Below are 27,330 nucleotides of genomic sequence, written 5' to 3'. Positions count from 1 at the left end.
AAGCAATGAATACTTTTATTTAGCAAGGATGCATTAAATTGATCAACAGTGACAGTAAAGCAGTAAAGGCTTTCGTCCTTTTCATCAAAGAATCATGAAAGAAATGTATCACGGTTTCCACAAAAATAGTAAGCAGTACAACCTTTTTCAACATTGATAATCTTAAAAATGTTTCTTGAGCAGCAAATCGGAATATTAGAATTATTTCTGAAGGATCATGACAGACTGAATCCCCCAAATTTTTAAACTATAGTGCATTTACACAAATCTCAAAGATGCATTCAGTGCTAGTTGCATGTATCGACATCTAATCAAGCTAAACACCTTTTGCCATGAATCAGCCACAAAAGAGAACAAAACGGCAGTCTCTCTATGGCTGTAACAAACAAAGCTGTCACACAGCCAGTCTGTCACAATGGACCATCAAACCAAATTGCTGTTTCAAACTGCTCTAATTAAAAACCACTTGAATCTAATGGGCTGTGAATGAAGTTATGACCATCTAATGGTTTTATTATAATGGCACTGTGTGGGCATCCTTCTCAAATTGAACGGATGAGAGAAACACAGCGAAGGTCGCATCATGCAGGCAAATCAAACTGCAGACGAGTGTTGAGCTATTAAACACATACAACGAGGACCTCTGACTGACTGAACGGATTTGAATGACAAGCTATTACACAAACACACTCGAAGCATCAACTTAAAAGCATAAGAGGGGGGTTATTTTGTATGAGTTATCAGGTAAGGTCAGGTAAAGAAAAAAATAAATGGAAAGGTTAGGTCGATTACTTCCAGTCTCTTGAAATGAAGTACTGCAGCTCCAGCAGCCGGTGTTCACAGTCCTGCACCATCTTCTCTGTGTAAAGGTGCTCCATTAAACAAGACAGAATCCTACACATACACAAAAACACAATTTTGTCAAAATAAATTCTAAATGAAACACTGAAAACGTTGAATTTAGCCATCACAACATATAACATACAACACAATAATGTACAGTATGAAAGTGTTTAAGTGAGAATTAGATCAGCCCAATATTGTCCGATACTGATTTAGATTTTAAAATGTATGAAATATGGACTTTATAATTTTTGTATTATTTATTACAAATATCATAAAATACATTTAAAAACTGAATGAATAAATGCACAAATGAAAAACTAGAAATTAAATAGTTTCTGTTAAATGCCTTTGAGTATTACGGACTCTTTCAAAGCACATACAATTTTTCTACAAACTAAAAAACACAAAATAATTATTAAAATAAAAGTTACAAAAATTAATAACTAAATAAATAAATGCATTAAAAAGGCATGCAACCAAAACTTGTAAAAAAATTATTGGAAGAGACTATGGAAATCTCAAAGGAATTTAACAGAAATTTTTCTTTGAGTTTTACATACATTCTCTTTCAATGCAAATAATAATAATTATTATTCACAAATATCTCAAAAAATTAATAGTTTCGTTTATCAGTGTCTTCCGATGCGGTCACTGTTTAACTGGCAAAAAAAAGGTTTGGTTATAAGTCTCTTTGGTAACACTTTACATTTAATTTGTTAAAGGGATAGTTCACCCAAAAATGAAAATTCTGTCATCATTTACTCACCCTCAAGTTGTTCCAAACCTGTATGAGTTTCTTTGTTCTGCTGAACACAAAAGAAGATATTTAGAAGAATGTTTGTAACCAAGTAGATAGAGAAACTATTGACTACCATAGTAGGAAAAGAAATACTATGGTAGTCAATGGTTGCTCTCTCTGCTTTGTTACAAACATTAGTCAAATCTAAATATCTTCTTTTGTGTTCAGCAGAACAAAGAAACTCATACAGGTTTAGAACAACTTGAGGGTGAGTAAATAATGACAATTTTCATTTTTGTGTGAACGATCCCTTTAACGTTAGTTAATCGAATAACTAACATGAACTAACAATGAGAAATACATTTGTTACAGTATTTATTCATCTTTGTTAATGTTAGTTAATACAAATCCAGCTGTTCATTGTTTGTTCATGTTAGTTTGCAGTGCAATAACTAATGTTAACAAAAACAACATTTGATTTTAACAATGTATTAGTAAAAGTTAAAATATTAACTAAGATTAATAAATGCTGTAGAAGTACTGTTCATTCTTAGTTCATGTTAACTAATGAAACCTTATTGTAAAGTGTTACAATCTCTTCTAAAGGCCCCGATATTCTTCAAGCGAAATCAAAGAACAAACTGGTGTGATGCCATTTTGAACAAAATCAGGCCAAAATGAATGTTCATTTGGAGTTTGTTTCAGTAATTGGAAACAGCATGCTAACGGAACTTTAGCTCCGGCTGGTAAATGCCCTACTTCAATTGGTCTGTGGCGATTATGTAATAGGTAGGTGTGGCTCTGAAGCCCCACTTTTGTTGACATGGAAATATTCTTTGTTTTTTTCATGTTTAATACTGTAAAACTATTAGAGAATCATGGGCGTCGGAAGCAAAACAAATTTGGGTGGGTCCTCTCTCAGAAAAATGTTACTTGAATAGATGCAATTTACATGAATTACAAATATACCGCCTTGTTTACTAAACGTCTGGTTGGGCCAGATAAAATTATGGAAATCACTGACTCATTAAGAGCGGCAATAGTGAAGGGGTAAGATGCATGGCAGAAAGTTGACGCAAAACGACCCGAGATTCGAATCTGCCTTTTGCCGAACTCACTCTACTCCCTTTTCCCATCACATATCAGATCCGAAAGGTATTTATTTTCAATAAAAATGAATGAAATATTAGAAAAGTTTAAATAAAAGTGTCTAAACTGTGTTTAATAATAAGTGTTTATCGGTTAGTGGTAGGTAAACAGACATGTGCTGAATTAGAGACGATAAAAGTGAGTGGGTCCAATATCATTGGTTGTAAAAAGTGGTTGGGTCTTGTCCCACCCACATACAATGGACGCCCATGTAGAGAATAGAGTGTTGAACTGCAGGGCTCGTGCAAACGTGTCCACATAGCTGTGATAAGATGCTTTCTCAACTGTTGTTTTCTCACCACTGTCATTTATTGTTTTCGGGTTTTTTCTTTGTTATTGAGAAGAAAAGCGTGCAGCACATATTTACATATTCATCTAAACATAGCTCTAAGCAGTGTGGGCAGTGTTGGGATGTTTACTAAAGGCCCGTTCGCACAGGAAAATAACAATAAAGATAGTTCAAAAAAATTGTCTCAATATTAAAGAATAGCAGAGTTCTCACCACAGCTATAACGATAACGGCACAGAGAAACTATATTGTTGGAATCACTTTCAGAATTATTTTATCCAGCTGATGACGTTAAAAACATCGACAGCCAATCAGAATCCATCCTGCTGTAATGAGCTTGAGCATTTAAAGTGGCAGACAAGTACGCGCTTAGAATAAACAGAACAATATCATCTGCTGGTGTGGACGCTAATATAGTTAACTTATCGCTGAAAAGGTATTTGAGTATGATTATATCGGGGCCTTAATGCAGAGACCGTGTAACTGGACTTTGTTGTATTCTACAACTTGAATGCCTGTACCATCTTTCTTCCTCTTAGAAAAGACAGTGACACATTTACACTCTACACACACTTAATTGGATTTAACTCTCCTCTAAATCCCCTCCAGTTTAATGGTGCCTGTGAAAGAAAGACTTTGAGAGGAAACTCAATAAACAGACAATCGAAGAATTAAAAGCATGAAGTCAAGTGGAATAATCTCTACAGGAATCTTATCTCACCAAACAAATACTGTGACAGACTACAGTTACCAACTGGTTATCAGTTTTCCCTAGAGTCTTGAACATGGATGATAGAGTAAAACACACCATTTCTTGAAAGTATTTGCACTTCATTAAGATGACTTACATAGGGTCTCCGCTACGGATGTGTTTGCAGGCTGTCTGTATCACAGACTCACAGGCTTCGTTCAAAGCGCGATCAATCCGGTAATCAGTGCCAGGGTCTGCTGACTGGATAAGAGTCTGCAGCTACAGGAGACAAATAATTAAAGTCACAGCTGAACAAACTCTAAAAAAATAGACAATATATAAAACATAGTCTAAGTAAATAAATAAAACAATTCTGAGATAGCAATCCATGCTTATAAAACTACACTACTGTTCAAAAGTTTGAGGTCAAGTTTTAAAGAAATAAATACTTCTATTCAGCAAGGACACGTTAAATTGTTCAAAAGTTACAGCAAAGGCTAGGGGTGTAACAATATTAATTGCAATACAAAGATGCAACAATATGTCACGTGGATATGTATCATTTATATTGTGTAAAGTACACCCAAAATGAAAATTACTGTGAGAATTTTACAGAGTTGAGTGTCAGTAATGCATTAAACTACTATATATAATGTTGAATATAATGTATAAAAACGCAATGGGGGAATATTTGTGGGTTCTGGTAATGCCAAATGTCTTATTTTACCAGTAAAAAGTGGCCATCATTGTTTTAAATATATCTAGTCAGTGACAGTAAAATAATTTTAGACGAATACCTGCACTCTGTCACTGACTAAATATATTTAAAACATAATTATTTAAACAATAATTGTATTGTATTGTATTGTATTGCATTGTATTGCAAGCTTCAGAATCATGAATAATTTTATTCTGGTGTCACCATTGTCCTATGCATTGTGTTACCAGCACCAAGTTCAAGCCTATTCATTCCCCCCTGATTTTACTGATCTTCAAATATCTTGGAGTAAAAACATTGGGTTTGATATTGACGCGGTCTCATTGGAAAACATCATTAAACTTCCCAACTACTATTTCTGTCTGTAACAAACTCAGAGAAATGCAGTTTAACATAGTATATTGGGCTTATATATCACCATATAGATCAGGGGTGGCCAACGTCCGTCCTGGAAAGCCACAGTCCTGCAGAGTCACAAACTTAAAGTAATTTGAAAACTTCTCTTTCCCTCTTAAAATGCACAAATGGCTTCACATCACTACATCATGTCTGCACTATAAGAGCTGCACAGTTGACACAGAAATTGTCACTTGTACAATTGAGGCAGTCGCATCGTCACTAAAGTTTATAATTAGTATTTCTTGCCAGTGTTTAAACCACTAAGCACTTCCCCGCTCTCCTAGAGACTATGCACTCATGCATATTCAAAAGCTCACACACATAAGCCCGCCACACAAACAGCTCACAAGTACCAAATTGCGCTTAAATGGTCCAATACACAAAAAAGTATGTACCAAATTACAGTCTTGACGAGTATGCATGTAAACAGTAGGTTGTCTTAAGTGAACAGTTGAGACATTTGTGTAAACAGCATCAGTGCAGCTCTTAAAGTGACAGCAGCCTAATAATCCTTTTGTTGTTTGATTAACATTAACTCACTCACTGCTCTTGAATTACTAACTTTTGTATCATTAATTGTAATGATTAATGATATCTGTATTTCAATTTATTCAGGGAAGATATCCGTATTATTTTACATTTGATTCTATGTTAAATTTCTTTAGCATTTCTTACCTCCATACTACCGTTACACCATGTCCTAACTACACGCGACGCGATAAGATTCCAGCAACATGTCTGTCCACACCAGACGCGACGCAACTGTGCGATGCAACAAATCAATCAAAAACCACAGCCAATCAGAACAGCGTGTGGGCGGGCTCTCGCAGCTAGTGTAGTGTACGGCACCAGAGATTAATCTTGACGGTACTCACAAGGAAATGGATAAGTACATCAGTGTTTTCCAACCGGGGTGCCGCGTAAAAGTCCTTCAAATATATATATATATATTTTTTTTTTCTTTTTCTCACGTTTCAAATAATTCTCTCTTTGTAAACTGCCTGACGAGAGCAGGGGTGCCGTGTAAAAGTCCTTCAAATACATTGTATATATATATATATATATATATATTTGTTTTCTTTTTTTTCTCACGTTTCAAATAATTCTCTCTTTGTAAACTATGTTCAATGCATGCGAGTGCTGCCGGATGTTCGAATATGACTAGTCATTTTCGCCGTCATCACCCGGGTGTAGTGCCAGAAGACGCGAATGAGAAGTTGCGCGCGCTGTGAGAAAATTTCTCTGTGTACTCATCCGAAAGCGCGCACACGTCTCACAGCGCACAAATATTGAGTTCTCTTTCAAGTCTTGCTCTTGAACGGACAAACTCACACAAAAAGTATGTCAACATGTCCATCTTGATGAGTATTCTAGCAGACATAGTCTGAATATGCCTTGAGGAAACTTTATACAGTCGAGAAAGACGACGCATATCCGTGCTTTAAGTCTTAAAGGGGCAGTAGCCTTTACTGCTGTCTGTTTAATGTCAAACAACAAAAGACAAGGACATCACTCACTCACTGCTCTTGATTGAATAGCTTGTGTAAGTTTAATAGGATTAATCTTTAATTTATACAGTCAAATATGCAATGTTATTTTACATTTGATCAATTTCTGTACCTGAAAACTAATGACGGACCTGAAAAACCTTAAAAGCATAGTTTATTTTATTAGTATCTTTGCTCAATAGGATTTATTTGTGCTGCTGCTTGTATTTAAATTATTTGTTCTTATTATTTTCTTTATTTTTATTTGACAGTAGTCCTTTTTTCCCTGAACATAGCAAATACTGCAAACCGAACCGTGAGCAATCTGTACCGTTACACCCCTAGCGTAACGTATGCGAGGGGGTGCCACAAAATTGAGAACATTTTCAAAGGGTGCCATGACTGAAAAAAGGTTGGGAAACACTGAAGTACATAATCAAATTCACAAATATTACACCATTTAAACATTACTGAAAATACATACCAAGTTGCTAAAACAATCTCTCATAGAATATACTTGTTTGTTCACAGTTTGAACGTTCTTGTTTCAATTTGTTTAATTTCAATCTGAGGTGAATTAATCTTTGTTGCTTTAAGTACGACTAACAAAGCTGGGAGCACTAAATAATAATCAAAGTAACATTACACGCTTTTAACATTAAATAAAGGACATAAACATTACCTGAGATTTTCATTGCCATGTTTTGTGTTGTTGTTCCAGCCGCGACAGAAAAAAACTCGAACTCACATGGAAAAGATACCTTTTATCGCGTGTCGTGGCGTGTGTAGTTAGGACACGGTGTTAGCCCTACCCGAAAAAAACTTCAAGCACTGTTTTTACTTTATTTGTATCTTTATTCCTCCCCCTCTCAAATAAAAAAAATCCCCCGACAAGTGACATCTAAAGGGGGAATTCCCCTCATTTTCAAAAATTCAATTCAGGCCCTGAATGAATGTCTGTAAAAATCCTGATTGGAACATCCCTATAAATAATTCTACAGGATAAAAAGACGACTTCAAATAGATCGGTATTGGTGATCGTATTGGCAGATACTGCTTCCTGTGATCGTCTGATCAGAGTACCCTTAATAATAACATTTTTGGCTTTCAATCTACAAGGCCCTCTCAGACATTTGTAAAGTAACAGTTCAAGTCTCACCCTCCATGTGTTTACTTGTCATTTTGCCTCCTCCCTTTGAGGAACACAAAAGACATTGTTCACCCATTGCTGAAGTTGGCAAGAAAGGCCATTTTGAACAAATGGGTTTGAGATAGTCCTCCATTATATAGGGATTGGCTAGCTATTATAAAGGATCTTTTTTAGAAAAGCTTAAGCTTTTTTTCCATCGTTGGGCCAAACCGTTCCATTCCGTAACGATCAGTGCCAGTCGTTGCGGAATGTAATACAAATGCACCAGTCATTGCCTTGGTAATGCAATGGTTTACTGATGATATGAGACGTAAATAGCAAATATTTCTATTAATTTTATTATATATTTGTGTTTACGTCAATCAAAGAGAAGACAGCTTAGACAGCTAAAGAGAAACTGGTAGCCAGGCAACAGATAAGTGACCAATCCTGAGTGGCGACGTCACTACACGCATTCTACCAGCACGGTTCGCCATGATTTGCCAACCGTGCTGAAAATTCCAGGCCGAGAACGGTTTGTAATCGTGCTGTGTCACGCCATACCAGGCTCAAGTGGAAATATAACTGGAACCGTTACTTAGCATTCTAAGAACCGTTCAGCCCAACAGTGGAAAAGCGGCTTTAGATTCTATCTTACGGGCAAACTCATGTCATTACATAAAATGGGGAAAGAGCCATTGAAGTCTCTTGGGATTATTGAAGATTTCTTCTTTCTATCAGAAACAGCATTAACTTCTTGAGCAATTTGAGCTACAGTAGCTCCCCACGTGCATCAATGAGCCTTGGCCGCCCATTACCCTGTCGCCAGTTCACCACTCTTCCTTCCTTGGACCACTTTTGATAGATACTGACCACTGAAGACCGGGAACACCCCACAAGAGCTGCAGTTTTGGAGATGTTCTGACCCAGTCATCTAGCCATCACAATTTGGCCCTTATCAAACTCGCTCGAATCCTTACGCTTGACCATTTTTCCTGCTTCTAACACATCAACTTTGAGGACAAAATGTTCACTTGCTGCCTAATATATCCCACCCACTAACAGGTGCCGTGATGAAGAGATAATCAGTGTTATTCACTTCACCTGTCATATATGTTGATGTACACTGGTTATTTGTTCGTCCCTTATTATTTTCCTCCATTGTGTTATAATGAACATTCGGCATATACATCTCATTTTTATTATTATTATCATTATTAGTATTACTATTTTTATTATTATTATGTTTTGTTTAGTTTATGGATTGTGTGCAACACACTGCTTGTTTTTTAATTGATGTGGCCATTAAAACATCAAAAACGAAGAAAGAAAACAATTTTTTACTGTATTTTTGATCAAATAAATACAGCCTTGGTGAGCATACATAAACTAAAATTAAACTTATTTAAAGGATTACTTGTTAAAAAAAAAAAAAGTACAAAAGTACTATTAAATATCCAATACCCTTTCCCACAATCCCAACGGTTCTTACTGCTGTCTGACAGAGGTTGTCCACCATGCCTTTGTCCCCGCGGGCGACTCTCATGAGGCAGTGGAGGGTTCGGCCCTTGCGGTGCAGTCCCGAGCAGTGCGCCTCGATCTCTCCTCGACAATGCAACACGATCTCAGGGCTCAGGGAGAAATCCTCCATTAGCATGCGTCTGTAGTCCAGCATCTCACCCTGACAGTCTCCGGTCACCGTACGACCTGAGATGACAGCGGTGAAACCCACGGGAAGGAACATATCATTGAACAAACGTATTAGGTTGCAGCAAATCAATAAATAACAATGAACAGAGGAACATGCATGAATGAAAAGAAACAGCATGCTGCATATACAGTTATACTGCATTTAATGTTTTCAAAAAATGCAAAAGTATACACTATGAATGTATTTTGTGCAAAAATGTGTTAAGCCTTGAGTTGTATACTACACTGTCATCTGTTTTCTTCCAATCAAATAGAACATTTACATCCTGCATACAGTATGCAATTTGCACACTACAAAAATAATAGGGGTGAATATATAATAATATTCCCTGAATATATTTATATTATAATGCATAAGTCATTAACATGTAATATTCTGGCTGATAATTATTCAATGATTTAATGATGGCTGATTAAATTTCCATACTATTTTGTCCAGATAAAATGCTACAAGTGAATTTAGGCATTATAACATTATAATGTAAAGTATGATATTCAGCTTACAATGTGCTAAATATTAGATACAATAATTGTATTTATTTTCTAAATATGCGAGTTATTTTTTAAATAAATCTAAATGAAAATATGAATAATAATCATATGATATGAATAATGAGTAATAAACAACAAATTAGCATGCACAATTAAATATCCAACATTAAATAATACTGAGAAGTAAATACAAAAATATCAATAAATAAATGCTTCATTACTGGCCGTTAACTGATACGGTACTAATCTGAATGTAAATAATAATAATATAGCATAGTATAATATAGTATTCTATTACAAACATACCCAAAGTTTGGGTAAAATTATGTATATTAACAGACCTCTGTGAACAGCAGATTCCAGGCAGAGGAGGAGGTAGGAGAGTCTGGCTTCTCGGGCACGAGGCATGCTGGTGTCAGGGTTACAACGGTATTTGCGTAGGTCGGCCTTACAGGCCTTTGCGAGAGAGTAACTGACTTTATAATCTTGAGCAATGAGCTTTTGCCGAGTGGTCAGGGCGTTTCTGCACTGTGGACAGAGATGCTTATTAAGTACACAAGACACTCAAGACAGGACAAACACATACACTGAACTGACCACCAACATTCCCGTGGGTTCTTTTCGGTTCAGACACTACCCTCCCACACTGACATTTTATGCACATGCTGTTGCACTGAACTTCTTGAGAAACCAAACAAAATACTGCATGTTTCCATTACGTTTGTGTTCACATTGCATAATCATGCGTTTAATTCCCATAAGATCAATAAAGATGTGCCACACCTTTTCTGACATTGCTTCCTCGAATTTATGGTTGAATAGGCATTTGTACACTCTGCCCTCTCCCACTTGGGTCTGCAAAAAAACCACATCCATAAAATGTTAAGCATTGACAGGTCAACCGGGAGAATTTTTAACACTTCATATTTCACACGTGATATGTGCACACATCAACACATCGGCCCACATCTACACAAAGCAGCTATGTGGTCTAATACTGTCACCGTGACTCATAGCACATGAGGGGCAGCTGTCAATCAAGTCAGCCCACCCCATTCAGGGTACTGGACCAACAAAGTACATACTGGTAGAACAAATATGCAAATTAGGTTATAGTGATGGATGAGATGATATTAGAGAAGCTGACGCATACATTTTCACAAAAGCGCTCCCGGTCGTCTCGGCAGGAGAAGTAGAGGTAGCGGTCGAGGTGGAAGTCATCCGCAGACAGTTCAGCCACTCTCATGATAGACTTTTTGCAGTCGCCCTTGATTTGATGAGCCTTATCCTGCTGCTCTCCCTCCCTGACCAGAGCCCTCTCCAGACACGCAATCACCTCACCCTGGGAATGCAGGTCCTAACAGGAAGAAGAAGAAAAGAGGACAAATTAGTTGGCTTTGGGACTCACAGCTTGGCTTAGGCCTTAGGGTTTATCTGTTGGGACAATAGAAGTGTTAGACTGAAGGGATAAAAGGGAGGGAAGAAAAATGTCAATTAGTTAGATATTTTACAGAGAAAACCAAAGAGAATAACAATGATGCTTTTAATTATGAGATAAAAAGACAAGACGAAATTAAAAATCCTTTAAGAAAAGTGCAGAAATTGAAATTATATTTTTGTCATTTTATTTAAATAACTGCATTTACAAGCTTTTTGGCTTTTCTATCTATCTATCCATCCATCCATCCAATTTTAGTATTATTAACAATAATAGTATTATTATTTTTTCTTTTTATTATAAGTTTTAGACATTTTCATGTGATTGTTATTTGATTTGATAATTATTTTAAAAATTTCTATTTAGCTTTTTTTTGGTAATTTTAGTTCTTTTATATATCAGCTTTAGTTTAAACTATTAGTAGTTTTAGTTAACAATATAACACTGGGAAGAGTGAGAGATATTAAATAAAATAAGATAAAATAAATACAATAAAACACAATACAATAAAATATACAGTATATATATATATATAAAACAAAACAAAAAATTCTGCTGAAGGTTGTTTTTAATTTTAAATCATTGGCCTGTGAGTTTAATTGATGGCCCTGCCTTTAGCCGCTGACCACTTCTTGAGGCCTGGGAAAAAACACCACCTAAGGAAACTATAAACAAGTAAAACAGTGTTGATTATGATATTCAAACGTTCACACTGTAATTAAGTGCTGGAACTTAAGGAACGCAACTTACATGACAAAATTTAAAGGCTGTGTACAGAATGGGAGCTGTCAGTTACTCATATAATAGTATCTAATTACTGCATTGCACATGATCTAAAAAGACATCTAAATGTGTGTACGCCCACTAAGATGCTAAATATAATTTTCGTTCCTCACTTGCCCATCTTGTATGTGTGGCAGTCTGAGCTTATTTAGGATATTTTAAGTCAACGAGCAGGCAAGTCTAAAGTTAACTTTTTTAATTTCAACAGAGTGCCCCCGGGAGAACAAAGCAAGTGCAGTGATCGGGTGCCCAGATTCAATCATGCCTGGAGGAATGTGGACACTTTGGGAATGGCAGAGTCACTACATCACAGAGCCACCTGGTACCAAGCCAACATCCTATGGTTTCCCAAAGGGATATTCTAGAGCTTTGCGGTTTTAAGTGGGCTAGGAGTCAAAGCATTCTCCACTATTATTGGAACGCAAGCTTACTTTTTCTCCGACAGTGATGCTTCCACACTGCAGGGTGTTGATGTCTTCTCTGCAACTATCCATAAAGCCACATATGAGCCGATAGTCGCTGAAGATAATGCTGGTCATCTTGGTAATGTACTGATGACACTGGCGTTCGGTGATGTTAGCACGGTGGTCCACCAGGCAGGACATCAGATAGCCTTTCCCTCGCTCCTCATCGGCACACTCTTTCAGCTAAAAAACAGATGAATGCTCTTTTCATTATCCGTGAGATGGAGCAGTCAGGCATCAATGCTACAGATATGAAGAAATTTCATTCCCTATTTAATATTAAGTCAATAATCACTAATGGTGATTAAATTGTGAACTCAACCACAAATGTGCATCAAAACACACACACTCACACATTCATGAAGACGTTAGCGAGACATTTTTGTCCACTGAGATTCATTTTAATTACATTAAAGGAAGCTTAGAGCGCAGTCAAACATAAAACCACACTGCATTACAAACGTAGATGGCAGTTCATCTGCACTGAGGTTATGGCTGCACGACACTGAAAAAAAAAAAGACATTGCAATATTTTTTTATATGTTATATATACACTGCGATATATACAAAATAAAACAGGAAAATTGTCTTGAATAGCTATAATTTGGATTAATCATTCAAGAATTACTGGGGTGGTTTTGTTGGAGTGTATCTGCATAAAACAAATAAAAAATTATGGAAAAAATTGAAAAATAACTGAAGACTTTAAGTGAAGAGCTCAACGATTTGGGAAAATCTCTGTTCACTTTATGGTTACTGAAAGAGGTTTTAAGGAAATTCTCTTTCCACTTGAGTTTTTATCGGCCACATTCTCACTGTTTTTGACCCATTCAATGAGACTATAAAATAATAAATATGATTTTTATTGTGATTATTAAATAAAAAATATTACAAACTATGAAGTCCAGAGGGGACCCTGCAAGTTTGATTAAACCATAAAAATATGAGGAAAACATTTGGTATATTTAATATTTTAAATATGAGGGAAGAACAAAACCGGTATTTATAAAAGGTATTTATCTGACAAATTATTTTTTTTAATTAAGTTTAAGTTTTATTGTACTATGCAAAAAAACAAACCTACATAGAAAAACAAAAAGCTCACAGGAAAAATTGACTAATCAGTTATAAATATTTTGTTGGTTCTCTCGTGTTGGCATTCTCTATTGTTTTCTTTGTTTGACAGCCCCTAGACAAAAATTATGCACTATCACAAATAAAACAACTGACTCCAAGCACACCAATGCAAAATGCTTACAAAATCCAACTGATTTTGAATAATATTGGAATAAAGGGTGAAGATGTACATTTTTCTAGGCTGGGCATCACTAGTGTAAATGAACACAGTGCTTTGATTCACTCTGAAACCGGCAGTGCATAGATTTATTTAATACATTTTATTAAATACACAGCGTTCGTGATTTGAAAAATTGCACTAAGCCATATCGTGCAGCCCTAATTGAGATCACAACACACTCACATACACACAAGGTGAGAGCATGACCAAATAGTTGGGCAATTGACCAAAAGTAATATGATTCAGCAAAACAATGGAAGAACCTGACCTCTAACATGGTGCTTGTACACACTTCCAACGCCACGGACTCAAACTTCGGATCTGTGGTCAGGTTCAGCTTGTAGTTCCACAACAGCTAGGAAAAAGGAGAGGTAGCATTATTAGAAATATGAAACATTAGAAATATGCATTCTAATGTAATTTGTGTGTTGTAGTGATGTTAGTGAATTAATTCATTTGAGTCTGATCTTCTTAGTAAATCTTTTGATTCACTTCACATGTCTGAATGCTTCATTCATGAATCCGACATTTACAACCCACTGGCAGGAACGATTATCAGCAAATAAAGATGCACTTTTCAAAATGTTTTTTTTTCTTCACACAAAGCTATCGTATGACGTCAGAAGACTTGAAATAGTGTGACTTCTAAAATGTGCTTGCATTCTTTTTGAAGCTTGTAGGCTTCGGCTCCAAATGTCTCCCCCTTTGATGTTTCACAATCCTACCGCTTTGGAATGACATTAAGGTGAATAAATAAAGACAATTTTAATTTTCAGGTGAACTATTCTTTATGTCAGTGCTTAAAAAGAATCTCTAGTTTTCTGGAGTCATGAAGTTTAATGCTGTACTGAGGCTGAGCCTGGCAGTGCAGTTAAAAAGATGTAATGCTTTGTTCATTTTATGGTTTGCTCAGAACATAACTGCTCAATAGAAAGTAACTGATTTCAGTTTAAAAAGAGAAAAAAAGATACTTTCTATTCAAATCAAAAAGATCTCGGTTGAAGTAAACGGCCTTGTAGTTACTGTATCACACACCAAAGCTCAAAACCGCTCAGTAATGATTGCACATTAATAGTGACACTAACTAAAAGTGCTGATAAATGTTTCAAAAACGACAGAATGAGGTCTTTATCATAGTTATTGCTCAACTATGTGCGCAATGAGACGGGTGACTCAGGCCTGAATCATATGCCTAAATTTTCCTCGTTTCTGATTTGTGAACCAGGCCTCGGCACTGCGGTCTTAATGAGAACATCAAAGCCACGAATGTTAGGGAAGGAGATCAGAAACAGATACCCCTCTCGGGACCCCACCAAATTAATTGCGGACTGCAGTCATCATTAGACAGTGATTAGGCCATTATTCTTCTGAAATTACTTGCTGATCTTACTGGTCTTTAAATCCTACTGAGGCGTTCTCACGTAAAGCTACAAAGAATTGTCTGAAAGGATAAAGTGCACACAGAGGGTCTTGTAAACAGGTGAACAACACCATAAGAGATGTGTGAAGCTGTGAAGGAGATGAGTCATACTGGAGTAGAATGCTGATGATGATAATTATTATTAAAGGCAGGCCTTTTTGAGTACTTACATGGTTGCAGTCTGTAGCAATCTCTGTGTCCTGTAAAAGAAAGAGGGAGATTTTTTAAAAATGTGTCTTTTACTTTCAGTATGATTTCCAATACTGTTAGTTTTACGGTCTGAAAATTATAATTGTTAATCATGGCACTAATCTTAATTGCTGGCAGTAAATAAAGATTTTTTTTTTCCTTTTCATTTTTTTGATAAAATAAAATAAATAAAATATAAAATAAAACAAAATATCAAAATACAATAAAATAAAATATAAATAAAAAAAATACACAATCCAATTCATGGTCCAAAATCAACCGTTACTAATACATTTTAAAAATCCCAATGTCCCATGTTTTTGAGTATTACATATAGTATCTTCCAATACACACATTAGCTTTACAAATAAAGAAGCCAAAACGCATACACGAATGCCAACAATAGAATTATAAATAAAAGTTAAACAGTTAAAGACGCTGTTAAGCATTTGGAATTACAGATAGTTCTGGTACTTGATGTGAAATTCTGCCCACGCCTGACGTACTGAAGTACAGTATCTGCTATGTAACAAATCACTAAGTCTCTTAATAATTCAAGCACATAAACAGAAGTCCTTGTGACTTTAAGCCTTTAGTTCTCTTCCCTCAACAATTTTCATTATTTCAGCAGTCTGTCTGTTTTTTTCTTTTTCTAGCTGGGTAAGACCACTGTCTGCTAACTGTCAATAACCACAGTCTCTAACCTAGCACAGTAAACAACTGCTGAGTGACTCATAGAGCATGAAAATGCAATTAGCAATTGTCAGGGGACGACAACAACAGAGTCAAACAGGCAAAAATCAATGTGCATTAACATAACGCTCTAACAATGGTTTGACAATAACGTGTCATCCTTCAGTTGCACTCAAAGACATGGACATCAAAACAAACCCACCAGTGTGGGCACAAAAGAAGATGTAGTCTATATTATAAAGTTGATCGAGAGTAGAATAGGTATGATAATAATAGGATTAATAATAATTTATTATAATACATACTATATTGCCAAAAGAATTGGGACACCCCTCCAAATAATTGAATTCAGGTATTCCAATCACTTCCATGGCCACAGGTGTATGAAATCAAGCACCTAGGCATGCAGACAGCTTCTACAAACATTTGGGTTGCTCTCAGGAGCTCAGTGAATTCAAGCGTGGTACCGTGATAGGTTGCCACCTGTGCAAGAAGTCCATTCGTGAAATTTCCTCACTACTAAATATTCTACGGTCAACTGTTGTGGTATTTTAACAAAGTGGAAGCAATTGGGAACAACAGCAACTCAGCCACGAAGTGGTAGGTCACGTAAAAATAAATAAATAAATAAATAAATAATAATAAAAAATAAAAAAAAATAAATAAATAAAAAAAATCACAGAACGGTGTCAGCGCATGCTGAGGCGCAGAGTGCGCAGAAGTCGCCAACTTTCTGCAGAATCGATAGCTACAGATCTCCAAACTTCAGGTGGCCTTTAGCCCTAGCGCACACAGAAAGCCGCTTGGGGGACAGTATCTCAGTAGACTCTATTTTACAGCAATCACCAATCTAGCGTTAGTGAGGAAAGAAAAAGAACCACAGTGAAGAAAAGAAATGCACTAAAATATCATGTTATTACTGTATACAGCATAGGGTTGCTGTCGTTGCAATGTCTCGGTTCTCCACAAAGATGTTGTAAATTTATTGTCCTGTTCAGACACCTGCTAGAACTGCCAGACCGGTCAATGTACTGAAGCAATTTTAGTTGAGATCGACTCTTCTGATTGGCCAGACAGACAGACAGATAGATAGACAGATTTTGGGTTCAAAAGTGACCTGGGGCCCGTTCTTCGTACGTCGCTAACTCAGTTAGCTGGATTTGATTGTTGACGATTTGAAATGATCTCGGATTGTTTGGTTCTTCGACGCTCATCCTGGACTTGCTGTCATAGTAACAGGTCCGTAAGCTTAAACCTGCTCATGAGCAGGCTTATTTCATGTAAACAGGATTAGATTGCATCTTGAGGTAATACTTAAAATCTGTCCCAGCCACTGCTACTTTATTACAAGAGTTCATTACTGAACCAGGGGCAATAATAATAATTTTAAATAATAATAATAATATAAAAATGTTATATTGTATGAGAATGTGTATATAATATTATAATGTTGTATATAATAATATAGACACAGCCACTTGATTGAGCGATTTTATTTGTGATGGAATAATTACTTTATAATTTTATTGGAGGTTTACACACATGTTGTACAGTTAATCTGAGCCGTGCATTAATTTAAGCGATGACAGATATTAAGGGAGTGGCTTGATGCAGCGCAAGAGATGCAGATAATTTGATCTTGACCCTTAAGAAACTTTAATACTGTCACGTTACAAATCTGCTCCAAATTGAATTAAAAATTAAATTACAACATTGAAATAAAAATGTAAAGGGTGTACAAATACTGTATAAAATCGTGAATATAAATAATTGGTAATCATGTTAAAAAAAAAAAAAAACATTTATAATTTATCTATAATAACTTATGTTGGTTTGGTGGTTTGGCTGTTTCCTTATAAAAGGTCCAGAAATTCGTGGGGTTTTTATTGTATAATTTGTCAAGTTTTTTGCCAGGTGGCTTTTTTAATTATATGATGACATTGCGTTGCTGTCTTGACGCCAGCCAATCGCTGCATTGCTGATCGTGGTTTCGAGTATCGATGCATCTGCCCTCTTCAGGGAACACAAGAACGCGCAGTGATCTTAGATCATTTAATCCAGATATTTTAATCCAATCGGATCCACAAATTCGTTTGAAGAACCAAATTAGCCAGAGATCAGTTATCACGATTAAAAGATCTGGGATCTGTCAAATCATCTCAGATGTAATAAGCAACGTACGAAGAACGGGCCCCTGGTCCTGTTTTCGTGACATCCTTACATTAAAAATAAAGCAGCAAGTATACTAAATCCTCATAGCACTAAACCAACAACTGATAAAACTAGTACCATACCCACATAAAACAACCAAACAGATTCATCATAAATGTTTTTGAAGGGGATCAGAAGACGACATTGCAGTAGAACCACATAACGCAGCACAGGCCCTAAATAGGAACAGACCGATATCTGAGCTCAGTAACCACACCCGGATCAATCTTCTGGTTCCTTGTCGGCAGCCAGAACAGGATATTTCTATTTGTACGTCAGGGCTCTGTGATTACAGGGCGGCCAGGGTGTACATGGATCATCTATTGATTCTGCGAGATCACACATGGCTTTTCTCCCCCTGTAATAATGTGATAAAGGTTGAATTTTTGGGTTGAACTGTTTGGTTCAATAAACTGGCTCAACCAAAAAAAAAAAAAAGAACCATTGATTCTTAGTTTGTGTCATCACTCATAAGAGCTCAGAGAAGTCTGTTGGGATTCATTTGTTCGAAATTCAGTAAAAATCACTACAGTTTGTATTAGTGACATCAATCTTCAGTGACTTTTTCAATTAATTTGATTCATGCATCCTGAGATCAATTAAAAAAACAAAAACAAAGGCATGTGTTTTGGATCACATAACAAATGAGAGGTGGTCAGGTGGGTGGAACAGTTGAAATGTCAGTGGTCTCTATGCAAAGAATAATCAGTTATCTTCCAAACTGTAAGTCAGTCTGTTTTATTAAGAAGCAGGAGGAAATATTATAGACCACTGGACCATTTTCTCCATAATCCACATCAGTCATTGTGGTTGGAATAATAACTGCAGTCTAGCCTGACAAACACTTCCTATTACAATCTCTTGTAGACTGCAGACATTTGTGAATGCAAATGTACTGTTTTAAAGCTAACAAATTATTTACTTCGTTTTTTTAATAATGATGAGTGTTGGTTATGCCTCAATAAGAGATTTCCCGCAATTTTCAAAAGAAAAAAAACCAAAGTCCAACTCTCCAGCTCTTTATTAACTTGTCTGACTAGGGTTGTCAAAAGTACCGGTACTTTGGTGCCATGCGATACTTTGAAAACAAAACATACCAGTCTTTCTGCAGTACCGGTAGTATTGAGCTCCAGGTCAATGCGGTACCTGCTGATAGGCGCTGCTTTAAAAAGCTCCCGTGCATATTTGTGCGAGCGCTTCGTGAAGAGCATCAAAGGTTTTTTTTACAACTTGTTTTTTGCAAGGTTGAGCATAAGCCAATCACAGACATGCTTGTTAACGGTGCATTGTGTAATATTTATGAGGATCTACTGACAGAAATGCAATATAATATACAAAACTATGTTTTCAGTGGTGTATAAAGACCAGTGTTGGGGAGTATCTAGTTACATGTAATGGAGTTCCACAATTTAAAGGGGTGATGAATTGAGAAATCAACTTTCCTTTGAGCCTTTGATGTATAAAAGTTCATTGTGATATAAGAATATCCTGTAAGTTTAGGAGCTGAAAACTGCCTTGTTAGTCAAAGAAAAGCTTTTATTGACACCAGGCCCAGAAAACGCTCAATCTCAGAATATGCCTACCCTTGAAGTCATCTAATGCTGAGGCGCCGCCTCAAGCCCGCCCACCGACTCGTGGAGCTAAACAGGTCGCGTTACCGAGCAATAAACATGCCGGTTCCAGCTCACGTGCGCAAGACATTGTGCGTTTGTTCGCTTAATTTCACCGTGGAATCGTTTGTAAACAAGATAAAGGTTGAGACTGGATTTGCAGACATATTGAGATTAAAACACAATGCTGTGCCTTCTATATTGGATCCGACAGGAATGGTGCAACACACTTATGTGAGTAAAACATGGTTTTATATGTGATAGTATTGCATTGTTACAGATCGTATTGATTATGTGTACATGTCTAACTGAACATACCTTAGCACGTTTTCAGGCTTGGAGAATCCCTTATTTGAGGTGTTATTGGTTCATTCATGATCAGACTCGGACTTGTAACGTTATGGGCCAGAGCTCGCAAAGCCCAACGTCCTGGGACTATGGGTTTTACAGATGGGCTACCAAAACGTAAGCCCGGTCTGCCGATGGGCTATCTTAAATAGTGAAATAACATTCCTTTCTTGCGCGCGTGCGTGTGTGCGTGAGTGAGTGAGTGTGTACGGTTCGCAATACAATATATATTTTTTAAATTACAACAAAAGAGTTACAACAGTTTTTGCTATGGTAACGAAATTGGTACAGAGAACTGTGAACTTTTGACTGGTATATACAGACTACTGAAATGTTGTTTTGTGAAGTCCCCGATGAGATTCTGCATCAATAAAAGCTTCAAAATGCCAAACAATTCCTTAGTATGAAAAGTAGAATTGTGTTGCTTCAAAAGACTAGAAAACAAGACACTGACAAATAATTGAAAGGGAAGAGAAATGTTTTATGATGTATAGGGAGGGACAAAGTATTTTCCCCAAATTCCTTCTTAAGTAGTGAGATAATGTTTAACTTGGCTGATTCTTTGCTTAAGTCGGTAAGATTTATGTCTTATATTAAGTCTCTTTTGCTCACCAAGGCTGCATTTATTCTATCAAAAATACAGTAAAAAAAAAAAAAGGTAATAGTGTGAAATATTATTACAGGTTTTTGATTTTATTTTCAACTTTAATTAATTCCAGTGATAAAAAGCTGAATTTCCAGCATCATTACTTCAGTCCAGTGTCATATCTTTTAGAAATCATGCTGATTTGCTGCTCAAGAAACATTTATTATTATTATCAATGTTGAAAACAGTTGTACTTAATATTTTTGTGAAAGCCGTGATGCATCATTTTGGAATTTTTGATGACGTTCAAAAGGATAAAAAAAAAATGATTTGAACATCATTGTTTTGACTGTCACTTTCGATCAATTCAATGCATCCTTTTATTTAAAAAAAAAAAACATCTTTCTTAAAATGTGCCAGTGCATTTATTTCCTGTTGAGTTGAGTAACAAGCATCACAACAAGTAGCATTTCAGATCTGAGTCTATGTTTGCCTCACATCACTAAGCTGTATGTTGAAAAACACAATCTTTCATAAAATAGGCTTTTATGAAGCAACATAATGAAGAAAACTACTGACCAAGGTTTTTTTTATTGCAGACATGCAGAATTAGACATGCAGCGAGAAGCACAAAAAGCACTTTCTATAAACGATTAAGCAATTTATGGCAAGGGTTTGGGTTCTGTTCCATGTAGATTAATGACCATTTGGATATATAATGATCAATTTTGTAAAAAAAAAATCTATATAGCCAATAATTTAAGTACTAAATTGTACTACTGTTCACTTTATAAACAAACCCCATTCATGTTCTGACTGAATCGCTTATGACAGGATGGATGGTAAACTGAACTCTTTTGCATGCTTCCCTAAAATATTCACGGCTTACTTTCTGACAAGGTTTATAATGCTTGATTCACTTCTTTCTGCTTTTGCTGGTAAAGTAAATCAGTTCTGAGGGACAGAAATCTCTTCGTTGTGTGACACTGACAGCCCCTCTGCAGCACCAGGTTCGTGTTTGTCATAAGTAATAAAAAGTAGATGAAACAAGCCAAGGATGAACCAACGTCAACAAGTGCAGCTTCAGTCATGTTGAGACCTGATAAAAAGGTGAAGTTTCACTCAGTCAGGGATTTGCTTGTGGCAGAGCGCATTAAGCGCTCGCTCACCTCTTTCATGCACAGATGAGTGACTCCACGACACCAGCCTTTAAATCTCTCCCTTCAGAGAAACCCAAACGCATTGCTACCATATAAATCACTGGGGAGTAACTAGTTACATGTAATTAGATTACAAAATGTACTTACAAAATAAATGTAACAGTAATAATTTACAGTTACTGAGAAAAATGTGTAATTAAATTAGTTACTTATGAAAATATTAAAGATTACAAAGGAGGTTACATCTATTGCCGGTAAAAAGCTAGGATATGAATAATATTAATGTGTTGCTTTGCCTGTTTTCGATGTGCACGATGCCTCCTGCCACTTAAAGGCCGTTTAGTAAAGCGATGCTATTCTGATGCTTTTGATTGGCTCTCTTGTTTGAATTTGCAGCGCACCACGTCTACCAATTACATCAATCCACATTGCCGCTGAAAGCTTTAGGCTACAACATGTCTGAGAGTTGCCACCATGGCGAGTGATAAAAATGAGTATATGTGTACATAACCAACGTGACAACCTGCTTGCACAGGGAGTTTGCTTTGTAACCATGGAGACATTTGTGAGAGACGATTCAGAAGATATTTACAAATACACTGAAAATACACTGAAGATTAGGTTGTCACGTTGGTTACGTTGACGGAAGTTTGCCTATATCAGGCGCTGCGTAATATCATTGCGCCATTGCACCCATAGTACGGCAGCAAAGTTCCATGATTATTACACAGGAATGAGTATAGTTCCTAGCCATATCGGCCCAGAAAAACTTTACATTTTCCGTCGGTCTTAGTACACGATGTAACTACAGTTTTAAATAGGAAAAATATAAAAAATCTTTGGTCATTTTTTGAGCGAGATGCTAACGGTCTAATCAGATTCAATGATCTATGCTAAGCTATGCTAAAAGATTCGAAAATGTTAAAACTCAATTGTTTAACTCTAGGGGAGTTGGAAAAGCAGCCTATTTTCAAAAATAGTGGCGTGCTCCTTTAAGGACCTTCCAAGTGCAGTTATCTCTTCACTTTCCACATCTTTCAGAGTCGTGCTGTGTAGACAACCCAGCACCTGTTCGCCCTCTGTAAAGGGCTCTGGTTTCTGTTCAGTGAGATGCAGTTTCAGTGAATAAAACGTCCATCCTCAGTTGCAAGAGTGAATGTGGCAATAATGCAGGGAAACGGAGTGAGTGATGCTCAGGTACTGTCTGTAGTACATTAAACAAGACCAGCTGAATGTTTATGAAAAATCTTAAGCGGCAAAGAAAAATGTCACAGCTGAATGAATAATAAACTAAAAAAAAAATCATATAAAATAATTTAAAAAAAACCTGCAACTGCAAATAGCAACAGATAACAATGGGATAGTTTGAAACCACATATAAAAGACCCTGCAAATGAAATAAAAACCCAAAAATAAAATCATGTGCATGCTAGTAAATCAACCAGACATTTTCATTAATCATAGTACAACAAAAATAAATGTATTGAAAAAAATAAATTCTCTGTTTTTCTCAAAACCAAGTATCGGTAAATCTGTTCTATTGACTCTCACCCTCCCTCTATCACCCTCTATTATATATAAGTTCTCCCACTTAGAAATCATGGAGGGGTCTGAAATTGTCATCGTAGGTGCATGTCCACTGTGAGAGACAATCTAAAAAAAAAATTCAGAAATCACAATGTATGATTTTTTAACTATTTATTTGTATGATACAGCTGCAAATAAGTATTTGAACACCTGTCTATCAGCTAGAATTCTGACCCTCAAAGACCTGTTAGTCTGCCTTTAAAATGTCCACCTCCACTCCATTTATTATCCTAAATTAGATGCACCTGTTTGAGGTCGTTAGCTGCATAAAGACACCTGTCCACCCCATACAATCAGTAAGAACCCAACTACTAACATGGCCAAGACCAAAGAGCTGTCCAAAGACACTAGTGACAAAATTGTACACCCCCACAAGGCTGGAAAGGGCTACGGGGAAATTGCCAAGCAGCTTGGTGAAAAAAGGTCCACTGTTGGAGCAATCATTAGAAAATGGAAGAAGCTAAACATGACTGTCAATCTCCCTCGGACTGGGGCTCCATGCAAGATCTCACCTCGTGGGGTCTCAATGATCCTAAGAAAGGTGAGAAATCAGCCCACAATTACACGGGAGGAGCTGGTCAATGACCTGAAAAGAGCTGGGACCACCGTTTCCAAGGTTACTGTTGGTAATACACTAAGACGTCATGGTTTGAAATCATGCACGGCACGGAAGGTTCCCCTGCTTAAACCAGCACATGTCCAGGCCCGTCTTAAGTTTGCCAATGACCATTTGGATGATCGAGAGGAGTCATGGGAGAAAGTCATGTGGTCAGATGAGACCAAAATATAACTTTTTTGTCATAATTCCACTAAACGTGTTTGGAGGAAGAAGATTGATGAGTACCATCCCAAGAACACCATCCCTGCTGTGAAGCATGGGGGTGGTAGCATCATGCTTTAGGGGTGTTTTTCTGCACATGGGACAGGGCGACTGCACTGTATTAAGGAGAGGATGACCGGGGCCATGTATTGCGAGATTTCGGGGAACAACCTCCTTCCCTCAGTTAGAGCATTGAAGATGGGTCAAGGCTGGGTCTTCCAACATGACAATGACCCGAAGCACACAGCCAGGATAACCAAGGAGTGGCTCTGTAAGAAGCATATCAAGGTTCTGGCGTGGCCTAGCCAGTCTCCAGACCTAAACCCAATAGAGAATCTTTGGAGGGAGCTCAAACTCCGTGTTTCTCAGCGACAGGCCAGAAACCTGACTGATCTAGAGAAGATCTGTGTGGAGGAGTGGGCCAAAATCCCTCCTGCAGTGTGTGCAAACCTGGTGAAAAACTACAGGAAACGTTTGACCTCTGTAATTGCAAACAAAGGCTACTGTACCAAATATTAACATTGATTTTCTCCGGTGTTCAAATATTTATTTGCAGCTGTATCATACATACAAATAAATAGTTAAAAAAATCATAAATTGTGATTTCTGGATATTTTTTTTTTAGATTATGTCCCTCACAGTGGACATGCACCTACGATGACAATTTCAGACCCCTCCATGATTTCTAAGTGGGAGAACTTGCAAAATAGCAGGGTGTTCAAATACTTATTTTCCTCACTGTATATATATATATATATATATAAAATGGTTAGTTCCAGTCCTTGATTCTGATTGGTCAATAGCTGTTTAAATCCAGATAAAACACCACTATGACCGCTTTACCCAACGGTATCACTGTGTATCACTGCGCAACACCCTTAGCAACCACTCTCAGCAATGTAAACATAATTTGTTCTTATTAATATCGTTCATTGAAGCTTACGGTTAGCCTAGCGGCAACAAATGTAATTGGCTTGCGAGCTTGAACAAACAAACTCTAGTCAGACCAATTACATCGTCGGTGGGCGGGGCTTAACAATGATGGCAGAGTTGCTATGGTTCCACGTGAATTCCCTGCTACTTGAAAACAAAGAGGATGGCTGCCGCTGCTGGAGAACAGTGGTCTTTCGAATGGGCTTTGGCCTGGAAGACTTGGAGTTAAGCTTTTCTTTGAGAAAAGAACAAAGAACGGCAAAACGACTTTAAGATGACTTCTTAAAAAAAGGAAGATGTGTTCGGAGTTTTGCCGAAAAGATACGCTTCGTTGCTCTGGTTGGTTGTAACGCTATCCTAATGCGTGCAGAGGGAATTTGAAAGACAACCGTTTATCCCGCCTCTCAGATTGAGCCCTGCCAATGGCGTGTTCCCAGACCCAACATCTTGATGTGGGTCTGGCTTGTCAGACTAGCTTACTGTATTATGTAGAAGAGTATTGAGAGTGAGAGAGAATTACCTACATTCAGATGTAACATTTTTCCTTCAGGTCAGTCTTGCGTTCATAATAAAAAAAATCAGTTTGAGTGTCCACTGCAATGTCCTTTTAACGGTTTAGGTATTCCCGTACCCTGACACTGACAGCACTAGTCAAAGCATTTGTCAGTTGCGGTTGTGTTCACAAGTTTCAGTCCTTGCAATATAAAAGACTTCGCTACTGAGTGACTCACTCATAAAAGACAGTGTTTGCCACCATCTAATGCCATAATAATGTAACTTCTGTTCCTGTTCACGGTCAGGGACAGTTTAACCGTTCCTGAACGTGACTAAATCAGCCACCAACACCGTCGTGTGTAATGTGTTCACATACGAGCTGCGGTAGGTCTATCTGTGGACTCAGATTAGCAGCAGTCAGTAAGACTGTCTGTGACACGGGACATCAATGAATAAAAATATTTTTTTTTAAATGTACATAAGAGTTATTATTACTTATATTGATTTCGTTAATAAATTTACAGCACTTAAATGTGTATTCTTACAAGTTAAAGAACAATTTTTGAAGGGGCAAGTGAAACAATTGTACTAGACAGATTAAAACATCAATAACAAAAAACTAGGGAATCAACAAAATGCAAGAATGATTCTGCATTTAGCGGTGGCGATCGATAGTGGATAATAATATATAGCCTAATGTATAATAAACTGACGGTAACAATGTTGCGCTGTTGACACTCGTGCCGCCTCTCGAGGAGAAATCATTGTTACTGAATGATTCAGCGTTTGAATGAATCGTTTGTATCAAAGATTCAATGAACTCTTCATAAAAACTGCCTCATTCTTGAATGAATCAGCCATTTGAACGAATCGACTCAATGACTCACTCATTAAAACGGTCACCTGCTGCCAGCTACTGGAGGTTTACTTTCATGTTTAAACATTCTTTCCAACTTTTCTTATTTGTATATTCAAAAATATTTAAAACAAATCTCATAACATATTTTAATGCAGTTGTAATTTTTCAGTGTAAATTATTTAATTTGATTGGTTACAGCCATACAGTGTCTTATTATTCTAATTTAATTTATAGATAAAATTTAAGAATATAAACTGAAAGCTGAAGCATAGCCTATATTTAATAAGATTATGGAAAAAAATGCCCTTTATAAAAGGTAAAAATATCAAAGATATGCAGATTTAAATATGTCAAAGCTGATTGAACATTGTTGAGAATATTTCTTCTGAATAAATTATATCTACAACACACACACACACACAAAAAATCCGGACAAGCACGTGAACAGGCTTAATGTTGAGGAGAAAAAAAAAGTGGCTGGTAAAAAGTCACTGTGGCAGGTGGTCAAAAAAGTAAGTGTGTGTGTGTGTGTGTGTGTGTGTGTGTATATACACAGTATTGGCTCTCATACTCATACTGCATGTACACTTAATCATATGGGTACAAGACATAAATCTGTGTGCTACATAAAAAAATTATCTGAGTGCTACAAGCTTTACACCTGTTCTTACACTACAGAGGTAAACAAGAACAGACTTTCCTAATTGCCATGCGTGCTAAATCTTTAATGCGACAAAGCAAACAAAATGAAAACATCTGCAGGATGTTTATTTTTAGGTGACAACTTT

At 36.8% G+C, this 27,330-nt stretch overlaps 1 protein-coding gene across 1 annotated transcript in view; it reads right to left on the bottom strand.

The window, feature by feature from the left end:
- The window catches only part of glg1b (golgi glycoprotein 1b), a gene marked incomplete at its 5' end in the record, with an annotated part of 66,305 nt that overhangs the window by 29,057 nt on the left and 9,918 nt on the right, over positions 1-27,330 (bottom strand). Inside the window, 9 exons of the mRNA XM_079825422.1 lie at positions 793-894; positions 3,872-3,993; positions 8,940-9,154; positions 9,991-10,177; positions 10,433-10,504; positions 10,803-11,006; positions 12,302-12,517; positions 13,900-13,986; positions 15,222-15,251. Coding sequence (XP_079681548.1) covers positions 793-894; positions 3,872-3,993; positions 8,940-9,154; positions 9,991-10,177; positions 10,433-10,504; positions 10,803-11,006; positions 12,302-12,517; positions 13,900-13,986; positions 15,222-15,251 — 1,235 coding nt within the window. The remainder of the gene's footprint in view (positions 1-792; positions 895-3,871; positions 3,994-8,939; positions 9,155-9,990; positions 10,178-10,432; positions 10,505-10,802; positions 11,007-12,301; positions 12,518-13,899; positions 13,987-15,221; positions 15,252-27,330) is intronic.

Source organism: Gobio gobio (genome assembly GCF_949357685.1).
Source record: "Gobio gobio genome assembly, chromosome: 9".
NCBI classification, from domain to species: domain Eukaryota; kingdom Metazoa; phylum Chordata; class Actinopteri; order Cypriniformes; family Gobionidae; genus Gobio; species Gobio gobio.
The sequence above is the reverse complement of the archived record's forward strand: the minus strand, read 5'-3'. Positions and strand labels throughout refer to the sequence as shown.